The sequence below is a fragment of the Rhinatrema bivittatum genome, chromosome 3 (genome assembly GCF_901001135.1).
Source record: "Rhinatrema bivittatum chromosome 3, aRhiBiv1.1, whole genome shotgun sequence".
Classification (NCBI taxonomy): domain Eukaryota; kingdom Metazoa; phylum Chordata; class Amphibia; order Gymnophiona; family Rhinatrematidae; genus Rhinatrema; species Rhinatrema bivittatum.
In genome coordinates this window covers 132,896,720-132,919,938 of record NC_042617.1, presented here as the reverse complement: position 1 = coordinate 132,919,938, position 23,219 = coordinate 132,896,720, and the positions used below count along the sequence as shown (strand labels likewise).

General features: G+C 45.4%; 1 protein-coding gene across 3 annotated transcripts in view; it reads right to left on the bottom strand.

Annotated features, from left to right (window-relative positions):
* FANCL (FA complementation group L) overlaps positions 1 to 23,219 on the bottom strand; it is a 300,676-nt gene that overhangs the window by 166,257 nt on the left and 111,200 nt on the right. For 2 of the 3 annotated variants that reach the window (XM_029593734.1, XM_029593737.1), the window contains exon 7: positions 16,196 to 16,264. The exons of the other annotated variant lie outside the window; for it this stretch is intronic. In XM_029593734.1, coding sequence (XP_029449594.1) covers positions 16,196 to 16,264 — 69 coding nt within the window. The remainder of the gene's footprint in view (positions 1 to 16,195; positions 16,265 to 23,219) is intronic. 3 annotated transcript variants of the gene reach the window in all.

The window sequence follows — 23,219 nt, the reverse complement described above, 5'->3', positions numbered from 1 at the left end:
AACATCTAGCCTGGCTTGTTTGGGTGAGGGAATATCTAGGAGGTTTTGCGTGAGTGATCTTAAATGTCGTGCAGGTTTGTAAATTCATAATAAAGAACAGAGCCAAGTAGAAGTTGGATTGTAAATTAAGCCATGGATGGTGGAGAGAATTTTGTATTTGTATTTTATCCTAAACTTTATGGTTAAAAGACATGCAACAAAATAGGATTAAATGGTCAATTTTCTTAGTGGAAAAGGGTAAACAGTGGAGTGCCTCAGGGATCTCTACTTGGACCAGTGCTTTTTAGTATATTTATAAATGACGTGGAAAGGATTATGACGAGTGAGGTAATCAAATTTTGCAGATGATACAAATTGCAGGAGGACCTTGCAAGACTGGAAGACTGGGCATCCAAATGGCAGATGAAATTTAATGTGGACAAGTGCAAGGTGATGCATATAGGGAAAAATAATCCATGCTGTAGTTACACGATGTTAGGTTCCATTTTAGGAGATACCACCCAGGAAAAAGATCTAGGCATCATAGTAGATAATACATTGAAATCGTTGGCTCAGTGTGCTGCGGCAGTCAAAAAAGCAAACAATGTTAGGAATTATTAGGAACGGAATGGTGAATAAAACAGAAAATGTCATAATGCCTCTATCGCTCCATGGTGAGACTGCACCTTGACTACTGTGTACAATTCTGGTCACTGCATCTCTTGCGATGGAGGCGACCAAAATGATAAAGTGGATGGAACATCTTCCCTATGAGAAAAAGCTAAAGAGGTTAGGGCTGTTCAGCTTAGAGAAGAGATGGCTGGGTGGGGATATGATAGAGGTCTTTAAAATCATGAGTGGTCTAGAATGGATAAATGTGAATCGGTTATTTACTCTTTTGGATAATAGAAGGTCTAGGGGGCTCTCCATGAAGTTAGCGAGTAGTACATTTATTTTATTTATTTATTTATAAACTTTTTTATACCGATATTCGTGGTGACATCATATCGGTTTACATTGTAACAACAGGGAGGAAATTACATTGAACAGGGAAGGGGCTACACAGGATTTATAGGAACATTAAGCTTAGCGAAGGAAAGGTATGAGAACTAAACAATAACATCAATCAGCTAAATAATAAGGCAAATAGATACTCAACTGTAGCTATAACTGGAATCACAATCACCAGAAGGAATAATAGTAAATGTAATTAGAACTACAATCACAGACCAGTCTCTAACAACAAGTTGTAACAGAGAAATGTACGGAGTACATCAAAGAGCTAGCAGGTAAAGAGAAGGGAGGCAAAGCTGAGGTTATTGGGGGTATGCCTGTTTGAATAGCCAGGTCTTGAGGTTAGCTTGGAATTTGGAGGGACATGTTTCGAGCTGTAGGTTAGTGGGTAGGGAGTTCCAATGGGTGGGACCAGCTATGGAAATAGCTCGTTCCCTTGTGGATGTGAGGTGAGCGTGTTTTAGGGTGGGCACATGAAGAGTCCCATTCTTGGAGGCTCTAGTGAATTGCTACGAGCGTTTGGGTTGGAATGGTTCTTAAAGCCATCTGGAATTGTGAATGTGTATGGCTTTGTGGGCTATGGTGAGGATTTTATAGACGATATGGGAAGTGATAGGGAGTCAGTGCAAGCCTTTGAGGATGGGAGTGATGTGGTCATATTTACGGGCATTGGATATAGTACGTGCTATTGAATTCTGCAGGAGTTGAGGTGGTTTTAAAGAGGTGGAGGGGAGGCCTAGAAAGAGTGAATTGCAGTAGTCAAGTTTTGAAGCAAGGGTGGTTTGTATGACCGTGCGGAAGTCGCTGTTATACAGTAGAGGTTTTAGTTTTTTCATGACTGAGTTTAACTTAAAGCCCAATGTTCCCATTTGGGAACACTGAAATTTTACATTAATATTTTTGTGATAAGTAAGATATTCCCATATTGACTCTAATTCTTTGTTTTTAAATAGTTTTTGCATCCGTTGGTATCATTTGAGGTATATTTAGTCACTCTGTGTTTGCTGCAGCCATCTTGAAAGCTGACCTTTTACAACAGCCATGTGTGTTTTTGGTTAAAAAGTTCTTCTGCAGGAAAGAATAAAATATTTTTTACAAATTTTGCTGCAAAACTATACAAAAGTGTTTAGTTATCATTTTGATTTTATTTATTTTAAAATTGAATATGTTTATAGATATGTAAATTGCATCGATTCAGTGATGTTCCCAAATGGGAAAATTGGGCACAACTGCGACTATGTTCCCATTTGGGAACATCCTTATATTTAAGTGATTTGGCCTCATGAAAAGGTTATCCTTTCAATGTTGATGTTTATTGTGGAAAGACCAACTGCGAACAGGATGGTCAGAATCAAAGTTTTGGGCTAGGCCATCGTGTTGTGACATCATTACTGAGCTGCATAGAAAATCCATTATGCCATGAGGTATTCTTTGATAACTTCTTCACCTCATATGATCATCTTCTGGCACTGCAAAAGCAAAACATCAAGGCCACTGGAACTGTTCGCGAAAATAGGTTGAAGCAGTGCTCATTGATGGAGACAAGACAAATGAAAAAGGAGGAGAGAGGCTGCTTTGAAGCCGTATGCGACGGACATGTCTTGGCTGTGAAATGGCATGACAACCAGTGTGCTATTGTAGCTTCAAACTACAACAACACAGAACCACTGGGAAAAGCAAGAAGGTGGAGCAATGCCAGAAAGTGTCCAGTTGACCTTCCACAGCCAGCGGTAATTGGCTTATACAATACCCATATGGGAGGAGTGGACATACTGGACAGATTTATGGCAAACTACTGTCCAGTGTTTCGTTCAAAGAAATGGTGGTGGCCTCTATTTGTCAGTGGCATCAACATGGCAATTGTTGCATCTTGGCATCTTCATGTTGAAGTAGGAGGTAAATTTGATCACCTGGAGTTTCGTCGGTACATTGTTCGCACCCTGCTTCAGCGTTCAGAACATCGCACACCATCGACATCTGGACCTTCCAGTAGACCAGTCAACGATGTGAGGTTTGATGGTCATAATCATCACCTTACTCCATCAGAGAAACAAAGAAGATGTAGGATGTGCAAGAAAAACTCCCACCTAGTGTGCTCCAAGTGCAGGGTTCCGCTTCATCTTCATTGCGAACAGCAGTATCATAGCCCAGAGCCAGTTAGCAAACTCTGCTGATTGAGAACACAGTTACTAAATAGTTTCCCGTAGCTAATTAAATGGTTTTCTATAGTTACTAGATAGTTTTCTGTCAAAACTGCTTAAAATACTTGAGTCTATGATTTTAATGTCATTAGTTCATAATTAAAACAGTGTTGTTCCCAAATGGGAACGAAGCGCCATCTTGTGTACGTGACAAATATTAAAAAAAAATTTGTTCAGTCACGTGATCCTCTCATGTCATGTGACCAATTCTAATAAAAGAGACCACATCACGCCCATCCTCTACAATCTCCACTGGCTTCCAATTAAATTTAGAGTCTTCTACAAAGTCATGACCCTCATTCACAAATCCATAAACAATATAGCTCCTATCGATCTTACCCATCAACTACGCACCATCAAATCAACAAGACCAATCAGAAAAGCCTACCAAGACACCCTGGTTATCCCTCAAGCCAAAACTCCGCTAAGGAATAGAGCTTTTTCCACCGCAAGTCCTTCTCTTTGGAATTCACTTCCACCAGAAGTAAGACAAGACTCTTCCCACCAGTCATTCAAGAAAAAACTGAAAACTTGGCTATTCAGTCAAGCATTTCCCTGACCACTAACAAGCAGCTTTCAACCTGTTATTTTTGTATCTGCCTCGCTCTAAAATGCATAACTCCAGCTCCACCCTCCTCCCCTCCTCTTCATTTTCATTCCCACAATGGGTCATTCGATGCACTCAAGCGGAAGTTAGTTTTCCAATGACTTCTGTTTCCAGCAAGACATCTATACATTTAGGAATAGGAATAATTCCTAATACCATGTTTGAATTAGACATTGTCTTTTTGGCTATTTATTTATTTTTTCTTCTTGATAAAGGCTATTTAAAAGCTCTATTTAAAACACTAAGATATTTAGACATTTAAAACACAGTGTTTTTGTCTAATATATTTCTCTATTTAACTGTTTGTTTAAAAAGTTCTATTTATCTGTTTGTTCAAAAAGTTCTTCGTTATATATAATTGCCCCCAAGCAAGCTTTTCAACAGTTCTCTGTAAACCGATTTGATTTGCATATTATGTAAGAAGACCGGTATATAAAAAACATAAATAAATAAATAAATGTGTTTCAAACTTTAAGATAAACCAAAATTGCTTCATCACATAAGATTTGGGCATTAATGGGTTAAAGTAGCCTTCTTTGAGGATTTTATTGATATGTTTTTTTAGGTTCAATTGCTGATCAAGTTGCACCCTAAGGTTTCGTGCGCAGGGCTGCATAAGGTAGGAATTAAAGGCAGGATCATTTGTAGGGATGTGAATCGTTTTTCAACGATTAAAATTATCGTCCGATAATTTTAATATCGTCTTAAATCGTTATAGAACACAATACAATAGAAATTCTACCGATTTATCGTTAAAAATCATTAAATCGTGTTAGTGCGCACTAACAGAAAATGATACAAATTCACACTTTCCAGGTCAGTAAAGGTCAGTTAGGAATGAATATGTATTCCTATTGGCTGGCTGCCCTCTTATCTATTGATGTTACCAAGGTTTCCACTGAGGTGATGGTTGGGGGGATGGGAAAGGGAAATGGAAATGGAAATGGAAATGGAAACTCAGGAACACTAACAGAAAATGATACAAATTATTGACACTTTCCAGGTCAGTAAAGGTCAGTTAGGAATGAATATGTATTCCTATTGGCTGGCTGCCCTCTTATCTATTGATGTTACCAAGGTTCCAACTGAGGTGATGGTTGGGGGGGGATGGGAAATGGAAACTGTTGGTAGTTGACAAAAAAAGTAATGTGATCAGTCAATATGACTAGAACTTGTGCCCTATTCCTGATACCAGGGGTGTTGTGATCTTCCTGCACTCAGTGCCCTATCCCTGATAACAGGGGTGTTGTGATCTTCCTGCACACAGTGCCCTATCCCTATTAATACCAGGATTGTTGTGATCTTCCTGCACACAGTGCCCTAACCCTGACACCAGGGGTGTTGTGATCTTCCTTGCATGCAGTGCCCTATCCCTATTAATACCAGGAGTGTTGTGATCTTCCTGCACTCAGTGCCCTATCCCTATTAATACCAGGAGTGTTGTGATCTTCCTGCACACAGTGCCCTAACCCTGATACCAGGGGTGTTGTGATCTTCCTGCACACAGTGCCCTAACCCTGATACCAGGGGTGTTGTGATCTTCCTTGCATGCAGTGCCCTATCCCGCCTGCATTACTAGTGAGAGGCTGGCTTCACAGACAGGGGGGAGCTGCCTGACCCTCACTCCTGACTTCCCCCATGTCCCAGCCAGTGAATGGTGTGTGGGTGAGGGGGGGGGGAGGATGGTGAAGTCTGAGACAGCTCCCTCCCTGCATTACTAGTGAGAGGCTGGCTTCACAGACAGGGGGGAGCTTCCTGACCCTAACTCCTCCCCTCCCCCATGTCCCAGCCAGTGAATGGTGTGTGGGTGAGGGGGGGGGGGGAGGATGGTGAAGGCTGAGACAGCTCCCTCCCTGCATTACTAGTGAGAGGCTGGCTTCACAGACAGGGGGGAGCTGCCTGACCCTCACTCCTCCGGGGTGTTGTGATCTTCCTGCATGCAGTGCCCTATCCCTATTAATACCAGGAGTGTTGTGATCTTCCTGCACTCAGTGCCCTAACCCTGATACCAGGAGTGTTGTGATCTTCCTGCACACAGTGCCCTAACCCTGACACCAGGGGTGTTGTGATCTTCCTGCACACAGTTCCCTATCCCTATTAATACGAGGAGTGTTGTGATCTTCCTGCACTCAGTGCCCTAACCCTGATACCAGGGGTGTTGTGATCTTCCTGCACGCAGTGCCCTATCCCTGATACCGGGATGTGTGCAAGAAGATCACAACACCCCCGGTAACCGGGATAGGGCACTGCATGCAGGAAGATCACAACACCCCTGGTATTAGGGATAGGGCACTGTGTGCAGGAAGATCACAACAATCCTGGTATTAATAGGGATAGGGCACTGCATGCAGGAAGATCACAACACCCCTGGTATCAGGGATAGGGCACTGTGTGCAGGAAGATCACAACAGCCCGGAGGAGTGAGGGTCAGGCAGCTCCCCCCTGTCTGTGAAGCCAGCCTCTCACTAGTAATGCAGGGAAGGAGCTGTTTCATCCTCACCATCCTCCCCCCCCCCTCACCCACACACCATTCACTGGCTGGGGACATGGGGGAAGGGAGGAGTGAGGGTCAGGCAGCTCCCCCCTGTTTGTGAAGCCAGCCTCTCACTAGTAATGCAGGGAGGGAGCTGTCTCACCCTTCACCATCCTCCTCCCCCCCCTCACCCACACACCATTCACTGGCTGGGACATGGGGGAAGGGAGGAGTGAGGGTCAGGCAGCTCCCTCCTGTCTGTGAAGCCAGCCTCTCACTAGTAATGCAGGCGGGATAGGGCACTGCATGCAGGAAGATCACAACACCCCTGGTGTCAGGGTTAGGGCACTGTGTGCAGGAAGATCATAACACTCCTGGTATTAATAGGGATAGGGCACTGTGTGCAGGAAGATCACAACACCCCTGGTGTCAGGGTTAGGGTACTGTGTGCAGGAAGATCACAACACTCCTGGTATTAATAGGAATAGGGCACTGTGTGCAGGAAGATCACAACACCCCTGGTATTAATAGGGATAGGGCACTGTGTGCAGGAAGATCACAACACTCCTGGTATTAATAGGGATAGGGCACTGTGTGCAGGAAGATCACAACACCCCTGGTATCAGGGTTAGGGCACAAGTTCTAGTCACATTGACTGATCACATTACTTTTTTTGTCAAGCTACCAACTGTTTCCATTTCCCATCCCCCATATATTGTCAGTGGGAACCTTGGTAACATGAATAAATAAGAGGGCAGCCAATATGAATACATATTCATTCCTAAACTGATCTTAACTGACCTGAAAAGTGTCAAATTGTATCATTTTCTGTTAGTGCGCACTAACTCCCGGTTAGGGGAAAAAACAATTTTTTTAACTAAAAAATCGTGCCAAACACGATTTTCTTCTCCTGCCAGACGATTTCAATCGTTAAGACGATATGGCACACGATTCACATCCCTAATCATTTGCAAGGTTGGGATTGGGGGGAATATGTTGAGATATGAGGAGCAGTTCTGTTTTTGAGGAGTTAAGGGAGAGGTGGAGATTGGAGAGTAGGGTATTTATGGAGGCAAGGCAGTTCTTCCAGAATTCAAGGGCATTGGTGAGGGAGTCGTGAACAGGAATGATGATTTGATCATCATCTGCGTAAAGGTAGAACTTGAGACCAAGATCTGTTAGGAGATGGCAGAGGGGGATGAGGTAGATATTGAAAAGGGTGGATGAGAGGGAGGAGCCTTGGGGAACTCCTTAGGAAAGGGCATGGTAGGAGGATTCGGCATTTCCTATTTTAACAGAGTATTGTCTGTTAGAGAGATAGGAGGGGAACCAGTTAAGAGCTGCGCCTGAGAGGCCAATGTTGGTGAGACGGGAGAGGAGTTGGGTATGGCTTACGGTATCGAATGCAGCAGAGATGTCCAGGAGGGCAAGGATGAAGCAGTGTCCTTGGTCTATTCCTCTGATGAGGTGATCAGAGAGGGAGAGTAGCAGGGTTTCTGTATTAAGGTGTTTACAAAAGCCGAATTGTGAGGGGTGGAGTATTTATTTTCTTCAAGGTAGTTCATTAGCTGTGAATTGACCACCTTCTCCATGATTTTTGAGATGAAGGGGAGGTTAGAAATAGGCCGGTAATTAGCTGGGTCTTGTGGGTCTAGGGAGGGTTCTTTAAGAAGGGGTTTCATCACCGCATGCTTGAGGGTGTTAGGAATAATGCCTGAAGAGAGGGAGCTGTTTATGATAGTAGCTAAAGGTTTGGCTACGGTATCTGGTATCAAAAGTAGGGCTTTAGTGGGTATGGTGTCTGAGGGATGGGAGGCAGGTTTCATCTTTTTGAGGATGGATATGATTTCAATCAATGAGGTGAGCTCAAGGGAGTCTAGGATGGCAGGTGTAGAATGGCAGTTTTGTGTAATATGATGGGGTTCGGGAGGGAAGCTGAGGATATTTGATATTTTGTTATGGAAGTAATGAGCAAATAGTTCGATTTTGTCCTTTGCTTGTCTGGAATGGGAGGGGGGGCTCAGACTTGGTGAGTTTGGAGACGTATGAGAAGAGAGCTTTAGGATTGTAGATATAGTCGTGTATTCTTGCGGAGAAGTCACGTTTGGCATTGAGGGTGGAGGATCTGTAAAAGTGAAGAGCGGATTTGAAAATGGAAGCTTTCTGTGGTGATGGGTCTTTCCGCCAGGCTCTCTCTTTTTGTCTAAGATCGTTCTTTTTTTGTTTCAGTTCAACTGTGTACCAGGGTTTTAGGTTTTTGTTTTTAGTACATTTAAAACTAATCTGAGAAAGCAGAGTTGCTTACTTGTAACAGGTGTTCTCCCAGGTCAGCAGGATGTAGTCCTCACATATGGGTGATGTCACTGGATGGAGCCCTATCATGGAAAACTTTGTCAAAGTTTCTAGAACTTTTGACTGGCACACTGAGCATGCCCAGTATGCCATGACCCCTCGAGCCACAGGGGTCTCTCCCTTCAATCTCCTTTGTAGCAAAAGGTGCGAGCGAAAAAATAAAATAAAATGTTTCGAACCCAACTCCACGGGGTGGCGGGTGGGTTTTGTGAGGACTACACTGACCTGGGAGAACACCTGTTACAGGTAAGCAACTCTGCTTTCTCCCAGGACAAGCAGGATGGTAGTCCTCACATATGGGTGATTAGCAAGCTACAGGCTGACTCATGTTTGATTTGGACCAACAATATACAACTTGTGCAATAGACTGTTGGGAAAAATGAGGCAGCCTGAAATCACAGCAGGTTGGATGTGGAAGGTGTTGGGATTATACTGGAAATACATTCAAGACAGACTGGCCAAAGGCAGAGTCTTGGCATCCTTCTTTTTCCAAGCAGTAATGTGCTGCAAATGTGTGAAGAGAGCTCCATGTTGCAGCTTTACAGATGTTAGCAATCGGTACTGAATGATAGTGTGCTACTGAAGTTGCCATGGCTCTCACTGAGTGCACCTTCACTCGTCCCTGGAGAGGAAAGTTTGCTTTTTCATAGCAGAATTCGATACAGTCTGCTAGCCAGTTGGAGAGAATTTGTTTGCCCACTGAAACTCCCAGTTTGTTTTTGTCAAAAGAAAATAAAGAGTTGGGTGGATTTCCTATGGACTGCTGTGCAGTCTAGGTAAAATACAAGTGCACGTTTACAATCCAAGGTGTGTAAACCTCTCTTGCCCTGGTGAGAGTGAGGCCTTGGGAAAAATGTGGGCAAGACTATACACTGATTCAAGTGGAAGTCAGTAACCACCTTGGGAAGAAATTTAGGGTGAGTAAGGAGGACCACTCAGTCATGTAGGAACCTGGTATAGGGTGTGTATGTGACAAGTGCTTGTAACTCACTATCTCTTCGAGCAGATGTAATGGCTACCAAGAAGAGAACTTTCTATGTAAGAAATTTAACATCGCAGGAGTGCAAAGGTTCAAATGGGGAGCGCATAAGCCATGTAAGTACTACATTTAGATCCCATTCAGTAACTAGTGGCCGTAGAGGGGGCCTAAGTTGTACTAGGCCCCTCACAAATCAACTGACAAGGGGGTGCGCAGTTACCGGAGCATCCCCGATTCCTTTGTGGTATGCTGAGATAGCACTCAGGTGTACCCTAACTGAGGAAGTCTGGAGACCAAATTCTGAAAGGTGCCAGAGGTAGTCTAAAAGAGATGGGGTGGTGCAGGAAAAAGAGTTGATACCTTTTTGCGTGCACCACATGGTAAATCTTTTCCATTTAGAAGTATAGGATTTTCATGTGGAAGGCTTTCGTGAACCTACAAGCACTTGAAAGACATCAGTTGAAAGACTGAGCGGTTGCAGGATCAAGCTTTCAACATCCAGCCAGTGAGAGATAGGGTTTGAATGTTCAGATGGCGTAACATGCCTTGGTTCTGAGTTATGAGAGTGGGTGCTGTGCCCAGGCTAATGGGTTCTCTGATCGAGAGGTCAAGAAGTATGGGAAACCCTACTTGTCGAGGCCCATACAGGGCTAGGAGTATCATTGCCCCATTGTCCTGTTGTAGCTTCAGTAGAGTTTTGGCTATTAGCGGTATCGGGGGATACACATATAGGAGGCCTGTGTTCCAGGGACGAGCGAAGGCGTCCATGGTTAACCTGTTTTTTTGCCTGTGTAGGGAGCAGAATCTGTCCACTTTGTGATTCAGTTGGGATGCAAAGAGGTCTATTGTTGGTTGACCCCTGCATTGGAAAATTCTGGTAGTTACTACAGGATCCAGAGACCACTCATAGGGATAGAACTGTCAGCTGAGGCGATCTGCTAGTATATTCTGTATGCCTGCCAGATAAGTGGTCCGGAGATACATGGAGTGTGCAAGGGCCCAGTCCCAGATCTGCGCGGCTTCTTGGCAGAGGAGATAAGAGCCTGTGCCTCCCTGTTTGTTCATATACCACACTGCAACAGTTTTGTCTGTTTGTATGAGAACAATCTTGTGTGAAAGGCAGTCCTTGAAGGCATAGAGAGCATAACATATAGCTCGAACCTCTAGGAAGTTGATCTGAAATGTTGCTTCGAGTTGTGTCCAAATACCTTGAGTTTGAAGATTGTTCACGAGAGCACCCCAACCCAAGGTGGATGAATCCGTGATCAAAGTTATCTGTGGAACTGGTTACTGAAAAGGCAAACCTGTTAGCAAGTTGGCTTTGTTCGTCCACCAGAGAAGTGATACACGTAACTGGTGGGTTACTTGGATCTGGGATGAGAGCTGTTGAGTGGCTTGGAGCCATTGAGCTTTCAAAGGTCATTGAGTCATTCGCATGGTCAGCCTGGCTATAGGAATCACGTGGACTGTGGAAGCCATGTGGCCCAGCACCGTTAAGAATTGATGGGCTGTGGCTGATTCCTTTGTGCACAGAAATACAGCTAGTCTGGAGAGTGTATCTGCACGGTCGTTGGGCAGGAAGGCCTTTGCCACTGTGGTGTTCCAACTCTGCTCCGATGAAAGTGAGGAGGTAAGATGGAGTTAGGTGGGATTTTTGGTAGATGATGATAAATCCCAACGAGTGAAGTAGATTGATGGTGAGCTTGAAGGCGTCGAGAGCTCCTTGTTTGGATTGGCTCTTGATGAGCCAGTCGTCCAGGTAAGGAAAGACATGTATGTGGTTTTTGCGTAAATGAGCCGCAGCCACTGCTAGGCACTTTGTAAACACACGGGGTGCCGAGGCCAGTCCGAAAGGTAGGACCCGGTACTGATAGTGTTGATGTCCCACTAGGAAGTGCAGATACTTGCGGTGAGTTGGGTATATTGGAATGTGAGTGTAAGCATCTTGAAGGTCCAGAGAACAGAGCCAATCTCCTTTTTGCAGAAGGGGGAAGCATGATGCCCAAGGACACCATCCTGAAGTTTTTTTTTTGTAGAAATTTGTTGAGATTGCAGACGTCTAAGATGGAGCGGAGGCTGTCTGGTTTTCTTTGGAATAAGGAAATAGTGGGAGTAGAACCCTCTGCCCTGCTGTGACCGGGGTACAGGTTCCACAGCCCTGGTGCCCAGAAGGGTGGACAGTTCTGACTCTAGAAGAGTTGTGTGATCTTTTTGCATACATAGAGGATTGGGCGGTGAATTCTGGGGTACCGTGAGAAAGTTTAGACGGTATCCCTGGGTTATTATGGAAATAACCCATTGGTCTGTGGTAATGTTGAGCCAATTGGTTATGAAATGATGAAGTCGAGCTCCTACTGGCAAATCTGGTTCTGGATTTCTGGAGGGGCTGCTATTCTCTGGGAAGGTTTCAAAATCCAGATGCTTGGCCTGTTTGTGGAGGAGGCTGAGGTCTGGATGTTTTAGGCTGTCGAGGATGCCCTCTTTGAGATGGCCTAGCTGTCTTCACGCGAGATGCAGGTGGGTAGTATCTGCGTGGACAATAAAATGGCTTTTTAGGGTCCCTTCTGGTTGATCTTCTCGCAGAGGAAGGGGCCTCAGTAGTCACTGTTGACAATTGGTGCAGGGTTTCATTGTGGTCTTTCAATTGAGTCACTGAATCTTGTATTTTGTCACCTAACAGGTTTTTGCCAGTACATAGTAAATCTGCAAGTCTGTCCTGGATCTCAGGCCGCAGGTCCGAGGCTTTTAGCCAGGCCCATCTCCTGGCACTGATTCCTGTCGCTGACATGCGAGAAGCTGTCTCAAAGGAATTGTAAGCAGCACAAACTTCATGTTTTCCAGCCTCAAGGACTTTATATAATATGGCATTGAGGGTGTCCTGCTGTTGTTGAGGAAAAGAGTCAGCTACTTCTTGAACCTGTTTCCACAGATTCCTCTGGTATTGTCTCATGTAAAGTTGGTATGCAGCTATTCGTGACACTAGCATAGACCCTTGAAACATTTTGGGACCTAATATGTCCAGGGATTTGGGATCTTTGCCAGGAGGAGTGGAAGAGTGTGGTCTCAGTCTCCTGGATTTCTTTTGTGCAGATTCAGCCACCACTGACTGATGTGGTAGTTGTGGTTTTTGGAAGCCAGGGATGTGCTGGACAAGATAAGTTACATATGTTCTTTTATTTACTGGTGGAACAGCGCACGTATGTTCCCAGAGACTATGCTGTAGATAGACAAGTACCTCGTGTACTAGAATTGTTACAACTTTCTTTGGAGCATCGACAAATTTGAGAACTTCCAATGTCTTGTGCCTTGTGTCCGCTTCCATAATGAGATCAAAGGGAATTGTCTCTGACATCTCTTTAACAAAATTGGCAAAGGAGAGATCTTCTGGGGGAGATTTTCTCCTTTCCTCTGGAGGAGATGGTTCTGACAAAATATCCTCCATGGAAGTGTTGGTATCTATATCTTCCCATGTGTCAGGTTGAGATCCTGAAGGAGGGAAGAAGGTTGGTGCTGTAGGACGTATTGGCACCGATGGATCCTTCAATGGCCTCGATGGATGGTGCAATGGCATCGATGCAGGTTTCGGTGGCACCGGAGGCATCGATGGAAAACGAGAGCCTCTCTGTCCCGAGAGCCCTGATGGACCAGGCATCGGTGAAAAGGGACTGGAATATGTGCCCTCATCGTCTGAAGACTTGGGAATGGGTATCGGGGCCTTCAGAGGTTGCTTTGGCATTGGTGGCACAGGCTGCATTGGAAGGGCACCGATGAGTGTATCCAGCCTGGTTAGCAACGGTGGAAATATCGATGGCTCCGGTGTCGGTGCCGGTATGGGGGCCGGCACCAGTGGCTGTAGGTCTCTGAGAGCATCGACCACTGCCTGGCGGATGAAACAGTCCAGCTCCTCCCTAAAAGCTGGCACCTCCACAGGGACCTCTGGGGGCTCAGTACCCGGCACGGATATCGGTGGGGATCACCTTGGCAGTTTGGGTGGAGAGGATGTTAACAGTTCCTCTACCCGTGTCCACTTTGCAAGCGGCTCGATAGCCATTGAAGCTGATGCAGTATCAGTGCTGGCCCCAGGAGAAGACTCGCGTCTGTGCCGGTGTTTCCCTCAGTGCTCGGCCCAGTCTTTCCCCAGCACAGAGGTAGATGCTGTCGATGCCTTAGATGGAGTTGGTGACCGGACGGTCACCACTGCCCTGGTGTTCTCGGCGAGGTTTAATGATCAACTTTTTCGATGCTCCTGCCGATGACGATTGGATGGACATCGATGGAATCAGTTGTAATTTGAACAGGGTTTCCATCTTGTCGAGGCAAGCCGCCTACCATTCGAAGTCATCTGGGCACAACTTGGGCAGGTAGACACGTCATGTGATGAGCCAAGGCACAACACACAGACATCATGTGGGTCGGTAATGGACATGGTTCAGGGGCATTCCAGACCATTTACGGAAACCTGTTGCCATAATGGCAGAGGTCAAGGACCAAAAACCGTTGACATCCTGCTGACACCGAAAAAACAGTGGGAGCGGCACCGACCGGGAATAGTGATTTTACTCACCGAACGATAGAAAAATATATTCCGATGGGAGACCCCTCTGAGGGAATGTTTTTCTGAAGTAAATTTCATGATTTTTCCGTGAGGAAATTTATGTGAGAATTCTCACAGAGCTCCTACCGCGAGGCAAACTGCAGCATGGAAAAAAAAGAGACTGAAGGGAGACCCCTGTGGCTCCAGGGATCATGGCATGCTGGGCATGCTCAATGTGCCAGTCAAATGTTCTAGAAACTTTGACAGAACGTTTTCCGTGATAGGGCTCTGTCCAGTGACGTCACCCATATGTGAGGACTACCATCCTGCTTGTCCTAGGAGAAAATTCTTTATCACTCAACGCACAAATAAGCCCTGGAATTTGTTGCCAGAAGATGTGGTTAGTGCAGTTAGTGTAGCTGGGTTTAAAAAGGTTTGGATAAGTTCTTGGAGGAGAAGTCTATTAACTGCTATTAATCAAGGTGTTTTAGAGAATAGCCACTGCTATTACTGGCATCAGTAGCTTGGGATCTACTTAGTGTTTTGGTAATTGTCAGGTACTTGTAGCCTGAATTGGCCACTTTTGGAAACAGGATGCTGGGCTTGATAGACCCTTGGTCTGACCCAGTATGGCAATTTCTTATGCTCTTATAGACTAGTTATCAATAAAAAAAAAAAAAAAGAAAAGAGTCAGGTGAAGTTATTTCTACACTGTGGAAAGACATGATGGTGCACATAAGAGGGCACTAGATTTGTTAGGAAGTTGAGAATATTCTGGGTAAGGAGGAGGAGTTTACTCTGATGGGATGGGCTCCAGCTTAACCACAGTGGATTCAGGTTGATGGTGCTAACTTTTAAAAACAAAATAGAGCAGATTTTAAACTAGAAAATGGAGGAACGCATATAGTCACTAAGCAATGATTAGTTTGGAGGGAGGTATCTTCAAAAGATACTGGTAAACCAAATAAGTTATGTCCTAAAAACAGGTGATTATAAAAGCAGATAAAATCTAGGTAAAATGATTCCACATTGCCTGTATTATCTGTTAATAAGCAGGTTGTGGGTATATATAAAAATAGAAATACAAATAAATCTACTTTAAAATATCTGCATATGAATGCCAGAAATCTGAAAAATAAGGCTGGAGAGTTAGACTATATGGCACTAAAGAAAGTTATAGACAGACATAACAGGCATCTCTGAGACCTGGTGGAAGGAGGATAGCTAATGGAATACTGCAATTTCAGTGTATAAATTATATCGACATGACAGGGAAAGTAAAATTTGTCAAGGGGTGGCACTACATGATGGAAGAGAGTTAGGAAAGAAATATTTTGCTGAAAACAAACCACTCTGAAATCCTTTTGGATAGAAATTCCAAGGGTAAAAGGGAAGAGTATAGTAGTGGGTACCTGTTGTCACCCGCATGGTCAGGATGAGGAAACCAGCTGTAAAATGCTAAGACAGATTAGTCTGGCTAGTAAACTGAGCAACACAATTATGAGAAACTTCAATCATCAAGGTATTGATTGGGTAAATGTCACATCAGGACGTGCAAGGGAGGTAAAGGTCCTAAATGCCATTAATAACTGCTTCATGAAGCAGGTGGTCATGGAACCAATGAAATTGGGAACAATATTAGATCTAGTTCTCAGCAGAATTCAGGACCTGGTGCAAAGGATAAATGTGATGGGTCTGCTTGGCCACACTGATCATAATGTAATTAAATTTGACATAATCCCTAAGGAAAACTACTGCAGTAGCATTTAACTATAAAAAGGAATGCTATGATAAAATGAGGAAATTTATTAGAAAAACTGAAAAAACCAATTCACAAGGTTAAAAACTTGTAAGAGGCAAAGGCATTTTAATAAATTACCATCCTTCAGGCCCAGACAAAACATTTTATTCATTGAAAAGCCTAAAGGAAAACCAAATGGCCACCGGCATGATTTAAGAGTGAAATAAAAGCAATTAAAGCCAAAAGGACAATTTAAAAAAATGAAAAGTATACTTAAATGATAAATGTTAAAAACCACAAGTGTACAGATTTTACCTTTGGTGTCCAAGTGATTTCAAATGGAACTGGAAAATCTACAAAACAATCTGGTGGCTCTAGAGGATACTGGGGAAAAAAATATAAAGTGCCATTTTTCCATCATTTTCCTTTACTGAAGTTAGCAACATTACATTAAACTAAATTAGACATACAGTGCCTTGTAAAAGTCTTCACACCCTTATACATTTTTCTCGCCTTGTCTAAAAAAAATGCAAATCAAACTGCAATAAAGTAGGAGTTGGTTACAATGATCTACCCAAAATACTCTCATCATGAAAAACAATTATATAAATATTCCAAAAATAATTAAAAACAATAAACCAAAAATTGATTCCTTAAGTCTCAATACCCTTTGATACAGAATTAGCTGGAAGTACACCAATAGGCATGAGTTGTTTGGAATATAAAGTGTCTACCAAATTTCAGTAGTGGAATGGCACAGTTTTTGCTCATTCTTTTAGGCAAAAGAGCTCAAACTCTTTCAAGTTGGCTGGGAATCGTCCATGAACCTGCCATAGATTCGCAATTGGATTGTGTGGAGTAGCAGCCTAGTGGGCTGTGAACCAAGAAAGCCAGGGTTCAAAATCCCACTGCCACGCCTTGTAACACTGAGCAAATCACTTTACCCTCCATTGCCTGAGGTACAAACTAGGATTCCATGTTTTCTGGGGATAAATACCCAAGTACCTGAATATAATCTGCTTTGAAAGTGCCTGAAAAGAAGAATATAAATAAAATTCAGGCCTGAGCTTTGACTGGGCACTTTGTTCTTGCTGAGCCACTCCACTGTTGCTTTTGCTTTCTGCTTGGGTTCACTGTCCTGCTTAAAGGTGAATCTTTTCAAAGTCCTAGGTCTATGGCAGACTAGAATAGGTTTCCTCTAGACTAGATGGTGTCTGTACTTTACATAACTCCAAATATATAAAACCAGAAGGAACAAAAATAAAACTAATGATGCATCACATATAGCAATCCACTAATAAAGGATTTAAAAATAATAGAAAACTTAATGCTGCATACTTACTGTTGAGTTCAGTAGCCTGATCTATGTTTTTTTACTCAGTCACTTTTTTTTTTTTTTTTTTAAGGATTTTTATAGCAACACAATCTCAAAATTCAACTAAAAATACTTACCATAATGTCCAATATTCCCAACACAGGCCCCATATTTTGGATACCTGCTTTAGGGGAACATTTTCTCTTTTATGTATCTGGTTAAATTGTCTGCAGGCCGTGGACTCCTACACAGTGAAAAGCAGTCATTTTGTGTGTTGCATTATACTTCCAAAAAACAAATCAGATTACATCTTTAAATGCACTCTTGACAGACTGGCATTGCAACCATTTGTATCCAATCACTCTTCTCTTCAGATAACATGGAACTATTCTTATTTCCTCATTCATCCCAAGTACCGTAGTGATTACATATAAAAATACAAAATTTTTTCTCCATAGTTGATTGGTAGCAACCAAGGGGGGGATAAGTACATTTGTTTTTCGAAAGCCTTAAAATATTTTGATGTTTCAAGGCTTTCACACTAGATTTTTGAAGGTTGGTCTTCCCAGTCAGCCAATTTTTTAGGATACGATATGTAACACAGTGTCACAGAAAGGGAGCAGAGACAATTGGTGTTTGGCCAAATATATGTAAACTTTTATTCCTACACAAAAACTAATAGCAGTAATATAACTCGCAGAAAACACTTCCCAAAAATACGAAGCAATGTAATCAGTAATAGCAAGCATTTGATTATGAACATGAGCACAGAAAGAAGAAACATATACAGGACTACTTATGAGAATTGTCCAGAGAGAGAAAAGAGGTAGAACAAGCATTTACAAGGATTCTGCTCTACTGAACTGGCTTATGCAGTTGGGTGAAAGGAAAATTGGTTGTTACTTGATCATTTTCGTTCCTGTAGTACCATGGATCAGTCCAGACTGCTGGGTTTTGCCTCCCTTCCAGCAGATGGAGACAGAGAAAAACTTTGAGGGCACCCCTCAAATTGGTGTGCTACCTGCAGTTCCTCAGTATAAATAGGACCCAAGCATTTGTATAACATTATTGAACAGGCATGTCAAGTAATGGACAAGGAAGAACTAAGTAGCTAAAACTATAAACAAGTGAGCTTTCTGCGTAGAAGGATAAACCTATACCCTCCTTCCGATGAAAAAGATAACCAGAACAATCAAGGTATACTAGAATGACAGTGCGCGTGGACTCAAGAACTGAAAACCCTCAATGGGCAGGCGTCTGGTAAAAACCAAATTTTCCTTTCCCTGTACATACCCGGATCAGTCCAGACTGTTGGAATGTACCCAAGCTGCCCTATCTGGGGTGGGATCCTGAGAGTCCAGCTCGTATGACACTGTCTCTGAAATTGGCGACGTCCGAAGCCTGGACATCCAAATGGTAATGCCTGGAAAAAGTATGCAAAGACTTCCAGGTCGCCGCCCTGCAAATTTCTTGCATCGTCACCAACTGACTTTCCGCTCAGGAAGCTGCCTGATCGAGTGGAATGTGCTTTCAAACTCTTCAGCACCGGGCGACTGCAACAAATGTATGCGGAAGCAATAGCCGCTTTGGATGCTTTTTGGCCCCTGTTAGGACCGCTCCATAGAACAAAAAGATGATCCGAGCGACGAAAGGCGTTATAACTTCAAGATAATGCAAAAGGACTCTTTTGACATCCAGGCGTCTCAATTCTCGCGCATGAGAAGGTTCCGCCTCTGATTGGAAAAAGACTGATTCAAATGGAATGCTGAAACCACCTTGGGAAGAAAGGAAGGAACCATTCGGGGGGGGGGGGGGGGGGGGGGGGGGAAAGACTCCCAAATCTGAAATCAGCAAAAAAGGTCCCGGCCAGAAAGAGCTTGCAATTCTGATACCCTCCTAGCGGAACAAATCGCCACACTGTTTTCAGAGTTAAGTCTTTTAAAGAGGCCTTAAGAGGCTCAAACAGAGCATCACACAAGACATTAAGGACAAAGTTGAAACTCCAGGACAGGCCCACAGGATGGGCTGGAGGATTCAAGTGTTTCACACCACAGAAAAAATGAACCACATCAGGATGTGCCGCCAGAGACGTCCCCTGAAGTTTGCCTCTGAGGCAGCCCAAGGTCGCTACCTGTACCCAGAGGGAGTTAAAAGACAAGCCCTTACTGAGGCCTCTCTGCAAGAAGGCCAGAATTAGAGCTGCCAAGGATTGACACGGGAAGACTCCCTGCTCACCATACCAGGATTTAAAGACTTTCCAAACCCGGACTTAGACATCTTGCGAGCTCAAAGCAGAGTGGTAATAACATCCTCCTGGTATCCTTTCTCCCTCAATTGCCTCCTTTCAAAAGCCAGGCCACAAGACAAAAGCAATCTGCCTGGTCGAAAAATATAGGGCCTTGCTGTAGAACGTTCTGAAGATAACTCAGGTGCAGAGGACCGTCCACCGCCAGATTGACCAGGTCTGCAAACCAAGGCCTTTGGGGCCACTTCGGAGCCACCAAGATCACCCAAGGATGAACCTCTATTCTTCGAAGGACCTTGCCTATTAGGGGCCACAGAGCACAGAGGAAATGCATATAGCAGAACTGTGCTTAGCCAAGGGAGTACCAGGGCATCAACCACCTCTGCTCCGTGTTCTCTTCAGCGACTGAAGAAGTGTGGATCCTTGGCATTCCTTTGAGTTGCTATCAGGTCCAGATGGGAAAAAACCCCTCTGTGCAATACGAGATCCATCGCTTCGTCTGAGAGCTCCCACTCTCTGGGGTTCAATCTCGGACTGCTCAGGAAATCTGCTTGCGTATTGTCGGCTCCCGCTATGTGCAATGTGGCCAGCATGGACAAATGACATTCTGCCCAGGTCATCAGCTGATCGGCCTCTAAGGCTACTGGGTGACTTTTGGTCCTGACATGCCGGCTGATGTAAGCCACTGCTGTAGCATTGTCCGAGAGGACCCGCACTGCCCGGTTGGTCAAGAGCGGGAGAAATCTCTGCAATGCCAACCTCACCGCTCTCGTCTTGAGCCAACTGATGGATCACGATGCCTCCTTCTGCGACCATCGGCCTTGGACCGAAAGAGACTGGCCTACTGCTCTTCCCAACTGGTGAAGCTGGCGTCCGTGGTCACTATTACCCACTGAAGCACCTCGAGATCCACTCCTCCCCTCAAGTGTCCTGGCACCAACCACCATCTGAGGCTGTCCCTCGTGGAGACGGAAGTGGTAAAGGACCTGAAACTCCTCCAACATTGGACAACAATGCTTTCTGTAAGGGTCTCATGAGTGAAGGCCCATGGGACCAACGCCAGAGTCGACACCATGGAGCCCAGGACCAGCAGATAACCCCAGACTCTGGGTACAGACACCACCAGAAGGCGTTGAACTTACGACTGGAGCTTGGCGTCCCTCTCATCAGGGAGAAAGTCCTTGCCCACTCAGGTGTCAAAATGGGCTCCCAGAAGGTCACAGATGACTCTTGACCTGATTGCAATCCCTCAGGTGGGTCATCAGACGATGCAAGACCAAGTCCACTGACTGCAGAGAGCTTCCGACTTTGCCCGAATGAGCCAGTCGTCTAGGTACGGGTGAACTAGAACTCTTTCCCTGCGAAGGGCCACCACCACCACCACCATCATATTGGTGAACATACGGGGCACTGTTGCTAGACCGAATGGAGAGCTCAAAATTGAAAATGCATGCCCAGGACCATGAACCGGAGAAACCGCTGATGATCGCTGCGAATACCTATGTGCAGATATGCCTCCATCAGATCCAGAGAAGCCAAGAACTCTCCCTTCGCACTGCCGCAATGACAGAACGCAGGGTTTCCATCCGTGAATGCAGTATCTTGAGAACCCTGTTCACCTTCTTGAGATCCAAAATGGGACAGAAGGAACCTTCCTTCTTTGGTACCACAAAGTAAATGGAGTAATGTCCCATACCCATTCCTCTGTAGGGACGGGCACAATGGCCTCCAGAGATTCCAGCCTGTGGATGGTCTGCCGGACTATTCACCTCTTTGCCGGCGCTCCACGCAGATTAGAAAGAGGTCCCGGAGTGGCTGAACAAATTGTAAAGTGTAGCCTTGAGCGATGATACTTAGTACTCACTGGACTGATGTTATCTTGACCCATTCCTCAAAGAAAAGGGGCAGCCGTTCCCCAATGACTGGCACTGAGGAATGGGCCAGCTGTATATCACTGAGAGGACTTAGGGTTGAGGGATCCCGGATCCGAACAATCGCGGCCCCCTCAATGTCCCTGAAAGGGCTGAGACCAGGAATGAGACCTCACTGAGGGTTGTCGCTGTCCCGCACTTGATGTTCTATATAGACGAAAATGCCGCTGACTCTGAAAACAAGAATGGATCAAGGGAAACCCTCTAGGACCCCTCAGCTTATCTTCCAGCAATCTGTGCACCTTATTGTCACCCAAAGACTTAATTAGTTGTTTCAAATCTTCACCAAAGAGGAACTTTCCTTTGAAGAGGAGTGCACTAAGCTGCGCCTTGGAGGAAACGTCAGCCGACCAATTGCGCAACTATAGAAGTCTTCTGGCGGAAACAGCAGATACCACAGTCCTAGAAGAGGTCCGAAGGAGGTCATATAAGGCATCCACCCCATAGGCCACTGCCTCCAAATGCTCAGCCTGGGCTGACTCCTGAGGAAGGTCAGTCTCTGGTACTCAGGAGTTGCTGCACCCATCTGAGGCCCGGCCTGGAGCTTGAAGCTACTGCAAACATCCACTTGGATTCCCAGGGCAGAGACCTCAAAAATACACTTAAGCTGAACCTCAAGCTTCCTGTCCTGGAGGTTTTTAAGGGCCGCCGCCCTGACCACCAGAATAGTGATCCTCTTGGTGACCGCAGACACCGAAGCATCCACCTTCAGGACTTTCAAGCGCTCCAGGATGTCTTCCGGCAATGGGTAGAGCTTATCCATAGGCCTACTCATGCACAAGTCAGCCTCTGGAGTATCCCATTCCCAGGCCATCAGCTGTTGGATCATCTGAGAGAGAAGAAAGATCTTAGCCAGCCCACGTAATCCTGCCAGGACAGGATCCACCGTACTCTGGTTGAGGTCATCTGGAGGAGCCGCAATACCCAGCTCTGCCAGGACATGCGGTATAATGGGATTAAGTTTGTCCCTCTGAAAACGGCGAACCAGCTTGGGACTGTCTCCGTCCAATGGTGCCGCCTTCTCCAGCTCCTCTCCCAGATCTGCCGAGTCATCACCCAAAGCCTGCCCGAGTCCGGGCTCTACCCGAGGCGAGTTCTTCTGAGGGGCCGTGAACTCTCCGGACCTGAACGGACCCCTGCAGCTCCAGCTGCCTGAAGAGCTTCCTGGGCAGCCCCTCTGGGAGCCGAGGCCCACCCAGCCCCTCTGGGCTGGACCTGGCTAGCCAAGTAGACCTGGTGCATAAGCAGAACAAATTCTGCTGGAAAACCAGGCGGGCCCATTAAATCCCCCCCCCCCCCCCAACACCGGGAACAGGCTGATCCTCAGCAAGCTCAAAAAAGGAGTCCTGTAGAACCCCGGGACTCCCCTGCTGGCAATAGAGTGGGAGGAAGATCCCCTCCCCCGTCCGAAGTCTGCAAGGCAGGCGTGAAAGAATTCAAAATGGACACCGTTCCCGCACTCAGCACGAATGGATCGGCATTGCTCTCCCTCCCACAGCAGTCCTTTTACCCGTATCACGAGACCTTGCCACCGGACCTACCGCTGTGCTAAACGCTCCGTTCCCACCGGAGAGGCACCATGCACAGAGGCCTGCACGGGAGAGCTGCACTCCTGGGTCCTGGCAGACCTCACAGCTGACACCACGTGGCATGACCGCCGAAAACGAGAGCACGCACAGGTAGTGCCACCGACCTTAAGCCCAAAAAAGGAGTGGGACCTGAGAGCAACCACCACCGGACCGGGAACAGGGGCTACTCCCCGAAGGTATACTGCCGCAGAACCTGCCACTACTCAGCCCTACCGCAGGGACAGCAAATTCTTTTGCCTTGATTTATTTTTTTTTGGTG